The following is a 15,048-nucleotide window of genomic DNA, read 5'->3' as shown; positions in this document are numbered from 1 at the left end:
GCTATAGCCCCGAATCTGGGGCCCATAGCCCCGAGTCTCTAGGGCAGGGGTCGGCACTGCACCCCGCAGACATTATCATAGGGCTGAATGGGGGCGGGAACTGCAGGAGTTAACTTTTTTTATTAAACAGCAGGTGATTGGTTGCAATCCTAGTAACCAATTACCAGCCTGTTAATGTGAAAAGTTAACTTCAGTAGTTCCCGCCCCATCCAGGCCTATATATATATATATATATATATATATATATATATACACACACACACACGTATATTCTCTACACGTGTATGCCCACCCAAGCATATGACTTTCTTTACTTCACTGCTATGGGCTCTAGCCCCGGATCTTTTGTAGACCTAGCAACGCCCCTGCCTAATATGTTAACTTTATCTACACCTTTCAGCTCCCCTTCACACATGACATGACTGACCAAGAACAGGCGAGTGGGGTATGGAAGGAGTTAATGTGGCGTCATTGAAGTTAAATATTATCTGACACTAGAGAGTTCTTGTGAATTTAGAAAAAATGTCGCAATCAATGTGTCTATATACACACTGAGCTATACTGTATATATACCGGTAGAAGGGAAGATAGATTCATCCAGTGACCAGGAACGAAAGGTGAGTTATGGCTACATAGTCTGTGGCAGAATCTTGTACAGGGTTTTTATGATTTATAGAGTGATATACACTATATTACAAAAGTATTGGGACACCTGCCTTTACATGCATATGAACTTTAATGGCATCCCAGTCTTAGTCCGTAGGGTTCAATATTGGGTTGGTCCACTCTTTGCAGCTATAACAGCTTCTACTCTTCTAAGAAGGCCGTCCACAAGGTTTAGGAGTGTGTCTATGGGAATGTTTGCATAATAAAGGTGCATTTATTATTTTTTTCCCAAAAGTGAACTTATCCTTTAATTCTGTCATATGATGACCAGAAGTTCAGTGAAGCAGCACTGAGAGAGCAGGAGCCAACAGCATTGATAGTTTGAAACTGCCAGTGCTGGTGGTAAGAATTGTATTGTAAGTTTACTTAAGAATGTTAACCGCTTCAGCCCCGGAAGATTTTACCCCCTTCCTGACCAGAGCACTTTTTGCGATTCGGCACTGCGTCGCTTTAACTGACAGTTGCGCGGTCGTGCAACGTTGCACCCAAACAAAACTGACATCCTTTTTTCCCCCACAAATGGAGCTTTCTTTTGGTGGTATTTGATCGCCTCTGCGGTTTTTATTTTTTGCGCTATAAATAATAAAAGAGCGACAATTTTGAAAAAAAAACGCAATATTTTTTACTTTTTGCTATAGTAAATATCCACAAAAAATATATATAAAAAACTATTTTTTCCTCAGTTTAGGCCAATATGTATTCTTCTACATATTTTTGTTAAAAAAAAATCGCAATGCGCATATATTGATTGGTTTGCACAAAATTTATAGCGGCTAGGGGATAGATTTATGGCATTTTTATTATTAATTTTTTTTTTTATTATGGCGGCGATCTGCGATTTTTATTGGGACTGCGACATTATGGCGGAAACATTGGACACTTTTGACACTATTTTGGGACCATTGTCATTTATACAGCGATCAGTGCTATAAAAATGCATTGATTACTGTGTAAATGACACTGGCAGTGAAGGGGTTAACCACTAGGGGGGCAATGAAGGGGTTAAGTGTGTCCTAGGGAGTGATTCTAACTGTGGGGGGAGGGGCTTCAACACACATAACAGTGATCACCGCACCGATGACAGGGAGTAGTGATCTCTGTCATGTCACTGGGCAGAACGGGGAAATGCTCTGTTTACAAAAGCATCTCCCAATTCTACCTCTCCGTGACACGAACGCGGGCACCCGGCGGGCATCAAGTCCGTGGGACCCACGGTCATGGAGACCGCAGCGGGCACTGCTGCTTAAATGGCACGTACCTGTACGCCCTTTTGCCCACCAGTGCCATTCTGCCGATGTATATCAGCGTACGCTGGTCAGGAAGCGGTTAAAGCGGAGTTCCACCCAAAAATGGTAATTCCGCTTATCCGGTCCCCCCCTTCCTCCGGTGTCACATTTGGCACCTTTCAGGGGGGAGAAGATACCTGTCTAATACAGGTATTTGCTCCCACTTCCAGCGACAGAACCTGCGGTGATCTACGCCATGTCCGGCTCCCCCTCCGCCATCTTCTGGGAAACACACAGGTCCCAGAAGACAGCAGGGACCAGGGAGGACTTGCAGCGTGAGTCGCGCATGCGCAGTAGGGAACCAGGCTGTGAAGCCGCAAAGCTTCACTTCCTGATTCCCTTACTGAAGATGCCGGCGCCTCCACCCAGGAGCCGAGGGACAGGTACCGTATATACTCGAGTATAAGCCGAGTTTTTCAGCACATTTTTTTGTGCTGAAAGTGCCCCCCTCGGCTTATACTGGAGTCAAGCACTTTTCTGCAGCATAAAATTTCATTTTCCGAACCGATTTTGGGGCCCCGTATTTCGGGGCCACTTTGTGCAAACTCAGTGGAACGAGAACCACAACATATCTAAAGCTGGGGTTCCTAGCACCAAGTTGTCCTGAGATATGGGGCCCCAAATCGGTTCAGGAAATGTCATTCTCTGCTGCAGAAAAGTGCTTGACATTTTCTGAACTGATATTTGGGGCCCTGTATCTCAGGGCCACTTGGTGCTAGGAACTCCAGCTTTGGATATATTGTGGTGTTGGTTCCACTGGGTTTGCACACCAAATTTGGGGTGCCTAGCGCTAAGTGGCCTCGAGATACGGGGCCCCAAAATCAGTCAATTGTGTCCATCTGCAGCAATCTCATTTCGGGACCCTTTGGGTCCAGAGACTCCAAATTTTGGCTGCAGCTAGGGGGCATCTAGGAACCCTTAACTACCGAGTTTGAAGCTCGGGGGACCTATGGCTGCAAATGGGCACAATGAGGCTGCAAATGGGCATTGTTGACCCTCTTTTCCACTTACAGTAGCTGCGCATTTCTCACCCTAGGCTTATACTCGAGTCAATAGGTTATCCCAGTTTTTTGTGGTAAAATTAGGTGCCTCGGCTTATTCGGGTTGACTTATACTCCAGTATATACGGTAAGTGTCCTTATTTTAAAAGTCAGCAGCTGCAGTATTTGTAGATGCTGACTTTAATTTTTTTTTTTTTTTTTTTTTCGGCGGAACTCCGCTTTAAGGTTTAAAATACTGAGGCTTTAATACAACTTTAAAGCAGCATTCTTTGCTAATGCACGACTTGTGCAAACCTATTCTCAATGTAGAATTAACAAAAGTGCGGATGGACAGACCCAACAGGGGAAAAAAGGGGGAGAGAGAATGAGAAAAATATTAAGCTTTAAATAGAATTAAAGGATAAGTTCACTTTAAAAATAAATAAATAAATGCACATTTTTGCAGGTAAAAAAAATGTGCATTTATTATTTTTTTTATATTAGGAGCCTGTAAAGTATTGCACCAGCCATCAGCAGACCGCTGGTGCCATGCAGATCTCCTGTAGATCTGTCGGTGTGTCTGAGTGCCTGTACATCCCCAGGTACACTGACAGGAAGAATCAATGAACTACTAAGAGCTGTGTGAATGAATGACGCGGCTGTGTAGGTGGAGCCCCGCAGGGCCGAGCTGATTTCAAAAAGTGACAGCTAGTAAGGGGAACTTCTCCCTCTACTGCTGTCACAAGGACAGGGGGAGGGGGATGGAGCAGCGGCTGCAGCATTGGGGACATGTTACTCTAAAAACAGGTGGAACATGTAACATGTTCCCAAAGGTGAACTTATCCTTTAAAGGGAATATTTACAAAAACTGGAGCACTCAGAATCTGGTGCAGCTGTGCACGGCAGCCAATCAGCTTCTAACTTCAGATTGTTCAGTTAAGCTTTGACAATAAAACCTGGATGCCGATTGGTTTTTATGCAGAGCTGCCCCAGAGTATGCACTCTCCGGGTTTTAGCAAATCAACCCCAAAATGCATTTAGTTTTGTGTCTATTTGAATTACAGTAACTCACAATTTCTAATGATATTTTGCATTCCCATTTTTTTTTGCATGAGTTTATTTATTTATTTTTATTTTTTTACTATTGCCGCACAGAAGGTTTTGGAAGAATTGACTGTTTCGGCTGAGAGGCGCGGCTCTAGGTGATGACTGCTAAGACCAGGATGCTGACTCTCCTGTGTGCGTGCTTTCTGCTGGGCTCCACAGCGGCATCTATTGGTGAGCATGAGTTATTACAACTTACTACGCATCCCCTGTTATAGTGACCAGTCCATTATAATAATGAATACGGGAGGGCAGAAGCAGCTAATCGGCACAATCAATTATAAAAACTACCGTCAGTTATTTGCATTGTAAAAAAGTAAAAAGTAAAAACCTGACTGAGGCTCGGCCCCTCTTAAAATAATAATAATGCTCTCAAGATCCATAGGTGGAGGGACTTAAAAGACAATTAGGCAGAATATCCATACATATGTAATTGTATTATATAAAAAAAAACACAAACAATACCAAAAACCACAAGATAAAATAATAATTGGCCAATTATAAACTACCCCCCCAGCTGCACAAGGAAGCACCCCTAAAAAAAAAACAGGGTATATCCTCAATGTTGTGTATGAGACACAGACTGGAGTGTCCAATAGGTGATGTGGAAAGCTTGCATAAACAAAAAAATGTGTATAGTTCCTCTTAAAGGTCAGCATATGACGACATATTGCATCCACACATATGTTGTATGACCTATCAGTGGATCCTATTGCATAATTTGTAGACAATATGTGCAATCCTAGATATAATAAAAAAATCTCCAGGCCCCTGCTGTATGAATCCTTCTATCTCCAAGGTATCTCTATAGGAGAAGAAGGGGAAAGGAGTGCTGTGAATTTCCTGCTTGGGAAATCAGTGGATCAAAAATGTATGTCAGAAAACTCTACACTGGGCTTAGATGTTCCCAATGCACATGATGCACCTCCACATACAAGGGTGTATCATGAAATGAGTGAGCCCGTGTGCAAGATCAAAAGCAGCCCTTAGGCAATGATAAGAGAAAAAAAAAAAAAAAAGCGCCACGCTTAGAGCACCAACGGCGCACAGTGGCCGTGATTTAAATTGTGCTAGATATTGGGCGTGGCTTAAAGGGGTGTGGTCAGAGTCTGAGATGACTTACATAGTACAGAATGTTGTAATGTTAAAGCGGGATTCTGGCCAGCGAAAAAAAATTTTTAAAGTCAGCAGCTACAAACACTGTAACTGCTGACTTTAAATAAGTAGACTTACCTGTCCTGGGTGCCCGCGATGTCGGCTGCCCGAGGCCAACCCGTCCCTCGGCTCTCAGGACCCGGCACTGCCATCCTAACTAAGGGAAACAGGCAGTGGAGCCTTGCGGCTTCACTGCCAGTTTCCTACTGCGCACGCTCTAGCGGCGCTCTGTGAATGGCCCCGTGGTTTTCTGGGAACACACACAGTTTCCAGAAGGCAACGGAGCCGCTCACCGAGGAACAGGAATACGAAGAGGCAGATTAGGAAGACTGCCTAGCAATAAGGGTTCAGGTAAGTTTAAATTTTTTTTTTTTTCAAATGTTTTTTTTTTTCAGGGTGGCCCTCCACTTTAACTATGGAATGTACAATGCAGAGTGTACGGTGGTGGGTAGAATGTGCAGGATGGTGTCAGTAGGGCAGTGGATAGTGTCAGTTGTTTTTTTGTTTTTATTGTTTTATTTTCTATAATTTTTTTTACCATTCTAACACTACACTAAAACTATACTCACACTACACTGACACTACATGAATGCTACACTAAAACTACACTGACACTACACTAACACTACACTCACACTACACTTACACTACACTAAAACTACACTGACACTATACTCACACTACAATAACATAACACGAATGCTACACTGACACTACACTGACACTACACTCACACTACACTAACACTACACTGACACTACACTCACACTACACTGACACTACATTCACACTACACTAACACTACACGAATGCTACACTGACACTACACTGACACTACACTGACACTACACTAACACTACACTGACACTATACTTACACTATACTCACACTACACTAACACTTCACGAATGCTATTCTGACACTACACTAACACTACACTCACACTACACTGACACTATACTCACACTACACTAACACTACACGAATGCTACACTGACAGTATACTCACACTATTACACTGACACTACACTCACACTACACTCACACTATACTCACACTACACTAAGACCCCTTTCACACTTGTGCGAACTCAAAGTCGCACGATTTTACGGCCGCAATTTTGCTGTGATTTGGGAGCAGTACTACTTTGTACGACTTTGCCACAACTTTGGCAAACACTACACTAACACTACACTCACACTACACTCACACTACACTAACACTACACTGACACTACAATAATACTACGCTCACACTACACTCACACTACACTAACTCTACACTACCTCTACACTCATCATGACTTTGTCCAATCAGGGCTCTGACAGTGCTCTGTGCCTAATCGAGCAAAGCCTTGCACCTGACCAGCGGTGCATTGCCTTTGCCAATCAGGGCCCTAGAAAGCACTGAGCAGCACACAGTGCATTGTGGGGCGCTCGGCAGGCAAACATCCCGCTGAGTGCAAGTTCAGGTGCTCAGCAAACACCCAAATGGGCACTGTTTGGGGCCAAACAGCTCACCCATCACTGTCAGTGAACACCACTACTACTTAGCACAGCATTATTTTGTGAACACTGTAGGGTTGGTAGTCGCATTTATAAAGTCGATCTCTCAGGTGAAGTTCCCCAGTACATAGTCCCCTCAGTACCCCCAGTGCCTACCAGTGTAGAAGAAGCCAGCCCTTGCAAGTTGCTCTTGGCTCACCCCAGTGTATTGGTACCAGTTGTACATGGTTCCCAGTCTCTGCCTCTTCTCCTGTAGCTTGGGGTACTCTACCCACCAGCTGTCATCCTCGTCCCCAGGCAGTCTCTGCAGCTAGCTCAGGATCTGTGTACCCATTGAGTTTGTAGCCCTCATGAGGGAAATGTTTCCCACATGTCTGCCTAGTACAATAGCACAGATGGGGAAGTACGTGTGATGCTTGGATCCTGAATGGTTCCCGGGCCCCCAGCTCTGTAGTAGGATGCCCCTGCAGCAGAAGCATAGCATCTGGGCCGCAGATATAAGGAGCCAGCCAGTGCCAGTTGCTGAGGGGAGTCCAGCCATCCTGCAAGCTCACCAGCTACCTGACCCCACTCCACATGTCTTTTTATAATGAAGTTCTGGGGGTGTCCAGGCTGGTGGGTTCCCCAGTAGCCCAACATCTCTCTATTCAGATCACAGTATGATCAGAGATGCCTCCCTTCCCTTGGGCTCCATGGCAGCAAATTTACAAACATTTCACAACAGGCCAGGTCTGAAGACTTTCAGGCTGGGTTCCCACCGATGCGAATTGGATGTGGATTTCCCTGCATCCAATTCGCATAGCAGATGATTGTGACCGGCTCTCTATGGAGCCGGTTCACACACTCCCCCAGTGGCTCTGGTGCGAATGGCAAAGGAGCCCTGTGCATCTTTTGGTCCATTTCAGGTCCGAATTCAGCCAAAAATTCTGTCTGAAATCGGACCTGAAATGGTGAATGGCGACACACCGGACTCCTGCGATCTCCAGTGTGAACCCAGCCTTAAAGATCCGGCAATGACCTGGCAACAGTGTTAACTTTAAAGTCAAATTTCTATTTAGTTTTAGTCATAGTCTTTTGACGAAAATGCTATTTTAGTTTTAGTCGTACTTTAGTCGACAGATGGCTTGCACCCGAGGGTACTTAGGGAACTTGGTCAAGTAATTGCCAGACCATTGTTCCTAATTTTTACAGACAGTCTACTGACTGGAATGGTACCAGCTGATTGGAGAAAAGCCAATGTAGCACCAATATTTAAAAAGGGCCCAAAAAACATGTCTGGGAATTACAGACCAGTTAGCCTAACATCAATAGTATGTAAACTCTTGGAGGGGATGATAAGGGACTATATACAAGATTTTAGTAATGAGAACGGTATGATTAGCAGTAATCAGCATGGATTCATGAAGAATCATTCTTGCCAAACCAATCTATTAATCTTCTATGAGGAGGTGAGTTGCCAGCTAGATAAAAGAAGGCCCGTAGATGTGGTGTATCTGGATTTTGCAAAAGCATTTGACACAGTTCCCCATAAACGTTTACTGTACAAAATAAGGTCTGTTGGCATGGACCATAGGGTGAGTACATGGATTGAAAACTGGCTACAAGGGCGTGTTCAGAGGGTGGTGATAAATGGGGAGTACTCAGAATGGTCAGGGGTGGGTAGTGGGGTTCCCCAGGGTTCTGTTCTGGGACCAATCCTATTTATTTTGTTCATAAACGACCTGGAGGATGGGATAAACAGTTCAATCTCTGTATTTGCAGACGGTACTAAGCTAAGCAGGGCAATAACTTCGCCGCAGGATGTGGAAACCTTGCAAGAAGATCTGAACAAATTAATGGGGTGGGCAACTACATGGCAAATGAGGTTCAATGTAGAAAAATGTAAAATAATGCATTTGGGTGGCAAAAATATGAATTCAATCTATACACTGGGGGGAGAACCTCTGGGGGAATCTAGGATGGAAAAGGACCTGGGGGTCCTAGTAGATGGTAGGCATGCAATGCCAAGCTTAGCTACTGCTAACAAAGCAAACAGAATATTGGCATGCATTAAAAAGGGGATCAACTCCAGAGATAAAACAATAATTCTCCCACTCTACAAGACTCTGGTCCAGACGCACCTGGAGTATGCTGTCCAGTTCTGGGCACCAGTCCTCAGGAAGGATGTACTGGAAATGGAGCGAGTACAAAGAAGGGCAACAAAGCTAATAAAGGGTCTGGAGGATCTTAGTTATGAGGAAAGGTTGCGAGCACTGAACTTATTCTCTCTGGAGAAGAGACGCTTGAGAGGGGATATGATTTCAATATACAAATATTCATAAAGAAAAAAAATATTGCTTTTTGATAAACAGAAGTGCAACATTGAAATATAAAAAAAACAACAAAAAAGAACGAAAAAAACCTGTAAACTCTATTGGCTGTAATGCCATTTCACATATTACTTGAGTATAAAAAAGCCTTTTTCTTACTTTTTTATTTTTTTTTTATTTTTAGGAGCTTAGTAGATGCCCCCTTCTTATTCTTATGTGGTAAATTTTAACAGTATTAATTTTGACGTCACATTTCGATTTAGTCATAGTCTTTTGACTAAGATGCCATTTTAGTTTTAGTCGTATTTTAGTCATCTGAATTTTTTTAGTTATAGTCGTATTTTAGTCATCTAAAATGGTGTTAATTTAGTCAATGAAAATATTTTTATCGACGAAATTAACACTGCCTGGCAATGTTAACAAAATTGCAACATTGCCAGGTAATTTCCAGCAAATTCCCAAGTATGGCCATCACCCATCCCCAAGTCTCACCATAGCTGGTCTAGCTGAATGCATGCAGAATTGCAGATACATTATACACATTCATGTATAGGTGACCCCTGCCTGACTGCTCTCCTATATCTCACTGTTGTAGAGAGTGGAGTCTCATATGGAGACAATGGAGACAACGCTTTTTCCTTCTCCGATGAGCAACAACATGGGCCAATTACAGCCATTCGCATCAGGGAGGGTCCCAGTTGTCTGAATGGGTAAGATTTGTCTGACTATAGCTTTTCTACTACACTTTATATACATACAACTTTTTCAGCACATTTCAGTAGAACGTATAATGTCAGTCTGCTGCAGGGAGAAGAAAGCATTTCCTCAGTCTCCTCTCCCCCCTCTCCCCCAGTGATCAAGCTGCAACAGTGTAACTTTGTAGCAGCATGTCCAGGCCCGGATTTACTCCCTTTGCCACCCGAAGGCCTGGTCCTTCAATGCCCCCCCCCACACACACACACACACCACCATTCTCGTCCTTTATCGATGACTGCTACAATAGATCAATTAAAAACATATCTCCACACATGAGAACACTGAAAATAACTGGCTTTAATTGTACAGACTGAAAATACTCTGTAATGCAGAAAATGCCTTTTAAAGATTATAGCAGTAAGAAACTCCCTACAATTTTCACCTGCTGCGCTCGCCCCAGACGTCCTCTTCGCCACTCAGCCTGGCCATTGATTGGCTAGAGTGGATGGATTGAAAGCAGCGCAGGCATTGGCTCGCACTGCTGTCAATCACATCCAATGATGTGGCGCGCCGGGGGGCGGGGCCGAGTGATACAGTGAGCCGCCGGCTGTATCACGGGAGCGCGCCCACAAGAACTAACCCATATGCGAGAGAGCTGGCATGAAGGGGGTTAGTTCTTGCGGGAAGGAGCCGAGACAGGTGCTGAGGGACCCCAGAAGACGAGGTTCGGGACCACTCTGTGCAAAACAAGCTGCACAGTGGAGGTAAGTATAACATGTTTGTTATTTTAAAAAAAGAAAAAAAATTGCCTTTACAACCCCTTTAATGAGACTGTTTCACAAATCACTTTATTGCACTTTATTTACCCACTGACATACATGACTGACCTACCTGACATACATGACTGACCTGACTGCTGACATACATGACTGACCTGACTACTGAGATACATGACTGACCTACCTACTGGCATACATGACTGACCTGACTACTGACATATATGACTGACCTGACTACTGAGATACATGACTGACCTACCTACTGACATACATGACTGACCTGACTACTGACATACATGACTGACCTACCTACTGACATACATGACTGACCTGACTACTGACATACATGACTGACCTTACTACTGACATACATGACTGACCTACCTGACATACATGACTGACCTGACTACTGACATACATGACTGACCTGACTACTGATATACATGACTGACCTGACTACTGACATACATGACTGACCTGACTACTGACATACATGACTGACCTACCTACTGACATACATGACTGACCTGACTACTGACATACATGACTGACCTTACTACTGACATACATGACTGACCTACCTGACATACATGACTGACCTGACTACTGACATACATGACTGACCTGACTACTGATATACATGACTGACCTGACTACTGACATACATGACTGACCTGACTACTGATATACATGACTGACCTGACTACTGACATACATGACTGACCTGACTACTGACATACATGACTGACCTGACTACTGACATACATGACTGACCTGACTACTGATATACATGACTGACCTGACTACTGACATACATGACTGACCTGACTACTGATATACATGACTGACCTGACTACTGACATACATGACTGACCTGACTACTGATATACATGACTGACCTGACTACTGACATACATGACTGACCTGACTACTGACATACATGACTGACCTGACTACTGGCATACATGACTGACCTACCTGACATACATGGCTGACCTACCTGACTGACCTGACATACATGACTGACCTGACTACTGACATACATGGCTGACCTGACTACTGACATACATGACTGACCTACCTACTGATATACATGACTGACCTACCTGACATACATGACTGACCTGACTACTGACATACATGACTGACCTGACTCCTCACATAAAAGACTGACCTACCTACTGTCATACATGACTGACCTACCTGACATACATGACTGACCTACCTACTGACATACATGACTGACCTGACCACTGATATACATGACTGACCTACCTGACATACATGACTGACCTACCTGACATACATGGCTGACCTACCTGACTGACCTGACTACTGAAATACATGACTGACCTGACTACTGACATACATGACTGACCTACCTACTGGCATACATGACTGACCTACCTGACATACATGACTGACCTACCTGACATACATGGCTGACCTACCTGACTGACCTGACTACTGACATACATGACTGACCTGACTACTGACATACATGGCTGATCTGACTACTGACATACATGACTGACCTGACTACTGGCATGCATGACTGACCTACCTGGCATACATGACTGACCTACCTGACATACATGGCTGACCTACCTGACTGACCTGACTACTGACAAACATGACTGACCTGACTACTGACATACATGGCTGACCTGACTACTGACATACATGACTGACCTACCTGACATACATGGCTGACCTACCTGACTGACCTGACTACTGACATACATGACTGACCTGACTACTGACATACATGACTGACCTGACTCCTCACATAAAAGACTGACCTACCTACTGTCATACATGACTGACCTACCTGACATACATGACTGACCTACCTACTGACATACATGACTGACCTGACCACTGATATACATGACTGACCTACCTGACATACATGACTGACCTACCTGACATACATGGCTGACCTACCTGACTGACCTGACTACTGAAATACATGACTGACCTGACTACTGACATACATGACTGACCTACCTGACATACATGACTGACCTACCTGACATACATGGCTGACCTACCTGACTGACCTGACTACTGACATACAGGACTGACCTGACTACTGACATACATGACTGACCTGACTACTGACATACATGACTGACTTACCTACTGGCATACATGACTGACCTACCTGACATACATGACTGACCTACCTGACATACATGGCTGACCTACCTGACTGACCTGACTACTGACATACATGGCTGACCTGACTACTGACATACATGACTGACCTGACTACTGGCATGCATGACTGACCTACCTGGCATACATGACTGACCTACCTGACATACATGGCTGACCTACCTGACTGACCTGACTACTGACATACATGACTGGCCTGACTACTGACAAACATGACTGACCTGACTACTGACAAACATGACTGACCTGACTACTGGCATGCATGACTGACCTACCTGGCATACATGACTGACCTACCTGACATACATGGCTGACCTACCTGACTGACCTGACTACTGACAAACATGACTGACCTGACTACTGACATACATGACTGACCTACCTGACATACATGACTGGCCTGACTACTGACATACATGACTGACCTTACTACTCACATAAAAGACTGACCTACCTACTGACATACATGACTGACCTACCTGACATACATGACTGACCTGACTACTGACATACATGACTGACCTACCTGACATACATGACTGACCTGACTACTGACATACATGACTGACGTACCTACTGACATACATGACTGGCCTGACTACTGATATACATGACTGACCTACCTGACATACATGACTGACCTACCTGACATACATGACTGACCTACCTGACATACAGATTGTTGCTGCTCAGTCTTACCTGTCCTGTAGTGTGTGAGTACACTCATTCCGGGCTCCGTCCACGTCCACGTCCACGTCCACCACTCAGACAGCCCTGCAGACAGGCAGAGCCATGATAGAAGAGCCGCCCGTCCATTTACACAGAACGAGCGGCTCAGCGTGGATCTGCCAGTGCCCAGCGCGGCCGCACAGTGTCATTCCAACCTCCTCCTGGACCCGGCAGCGTAACATAACTGTATGTTAGTGCGGGGGGGGGGGGGGCGGTCGCGAAAGCCGAGAAGTCGCAGCAGAAGCGGCGCCGCCCCTGCACCACTGCCGCCCTGAGGCCTGGCCTCGTTGGCCTTGTGGGAAATCCGTCCCTGAGCATGTCACAGGGTCAGAGGCTGTAGCAGGGGCTGATCTGTATGAGACATTTGTGAACTCAGCCCAGAGATGCACATGTGCTAAGAATTAAAGTGGTTGTACACCCTGTATAATCACTTTTACCTACAGGTAAACCTATATTAAGGCTTACCTGTAGGTGCTGGAAATACCTCCTAAACCTTCACGGTATAGGAGATATTTACAATAGAGCCGTTTCTCCGTAGACTATGTCTATGGCACAGGCGCACTTTAGAAACGGTGATCGTGCCGTTTCTAAAGGGGTCATGCCGTGACTGGTGGCTCCCACGCGCATGCCCGGAAGTGACGTCACGCGGCTCCGGCCAGTTACAGAGCCGGAGTTCGCAGCCCCAGAAGGAAGAGGGGTGAAGATGGACGCTCGCTGCTAGGGGGGGGCAACAGTGACATCGCAGGCTGCTATTTCAGGTAAGTGACACATAGTTGGCGACTATGCGATGTATAGTAGCCCATTATGCTTTACCTGTGCAGGGAAATAATGAGGAAGTAAAACCCATCAGGGTTTACTTCCTCTTTAAACGATTGTGTCATCTCTGAGCCAACATCCCAGTCCAGGAAGTAGATGCATGAACAAAGATGTTCACTTCTTCATATGTTTTCCTCCAGGATTCACTTCAAATTTGGTACCTACTGGGCGCCTTTTTCGGGAGACCATGGTGGTGTCTTCCATGAGTTCTTGCTGCACAGCAATGAAAATATCATTCAGGTGTCGGGAAAGTTCTCCAAATGTGTGAATGAGCTGCTCTTCGTGACAAACTTCGGGAGGATATTCAAAGTCGGGCAACCATCAGGCACAAGCTTCAATGATTTTCCGAAGACTAAGGGCAATGTACTGCTCTACATTAGTGGGCAATACTCCAACGTCCTGAACAGCATCAGCTTTCACTGGGGTGTCCATCCAAACAAATAACACCTCAACGATGGTTCTAATTGACCTCCAGAACTGAGATCTGGAGCCCACCAGAGCCAACCAGAAGACTGGGCTCCCTCAATGCCCACTTGCTACCCATCCAGCTTATTCTACTTTCCTTGGATTTGAGAAAAAAATAAAGATTTTAAATCATATTTTGTGTTCCAATTTGTTAGTGCTCTCTACTGTAGCTATTACTTGAAGGAGATGTTTAATATGTTTGCTTTTTGTCTATAGCGCTTACTCCTGGAAGGGCCGATGAGGATATGTCCAGGGGTCCCAAAGTAGTACAGAGGCCGCCTGCCACAGACACAGCCCCAATCACACCAACAACGCAGGCTCCGTTTAGGGGATGTCTTTTTAGAAATGATTGCTGAATACCTTGAAACAGGAGAGGG

At 44.9% G+C, this 15,048-nt stretch overlaps 1 protein-coding gene across 1 annotated transcript; it reads left to right on the top strand.

Annotated features, from left to right (window-relative positions):
• The first annotated feature begins 432 nt into the window (after nt 1-432).
• On the top strand, nt 433-14,805 carry LOC141147582 (zymogen granule membrane protein 16-like). The gene is made up of 4 exons (XM_073634808.1): nt 433-617; nt 4,088-4,210; nt 9,601-9,715; nt 14,347-14,805. Exons 2-4 carry the CDS (start codon nt 4,138-4,140, stop codon nt 14,648-14,650), a joined length of 492 nt encoding a protein of 163 aa, XP_073490909.1. The 5' UTR covers nt 433-617; nt 4,088-4,137; the 3' UTR covers nt 14,651-14,805.
• Nucleotides 14,806-15,048: the final 243 nt, after the last annotated feature.

This window comes from Aquarana catesbeiana, linkage group LG06 (assembly GCF_042186555.1).
Source record: "Aquarana catesbeiana isolate 2022-GZ linkage group LG06, ASM4218655v1, whole genome shotgun sequence".
NCBI classification, from domain to species: Eukaryota; Metazoa; Chordata; class Amphibia; order Anura; family Ranidae; genus Aquarana; species Aquarana catesbeiana.
The sequence above is the reverse complement of the archived record's forward strand: the minus strand, read 5'-3'. Positions and strand labels throughout refer to the sequence as shown.

Bases quoted from the DNA above. Each gene is read 5' to 3' on its own strand.
- LOC141147582 (XM_073634808.1), top strand. From the start codon at position 4,138: ATGACTGCTAAGACCAGGATGCTGACTCTCCTGTGTGCGTGCTTTCTG. The intron at 4,211-9,600 runs GTGAGCATGAGT...TCACTGTTGTAG, and splicing joins CTCCACAGCGGCATCTATTG to AGAGTGGAGTCTCATATGGA. The intron at 9,716-14,346 runs GTAAGATTTGTC...GTTTTCCTCCAG, and splicing joins GGTCCCAGTTGTCTGAATGG to GATTCACTTCAAATTTGGTA.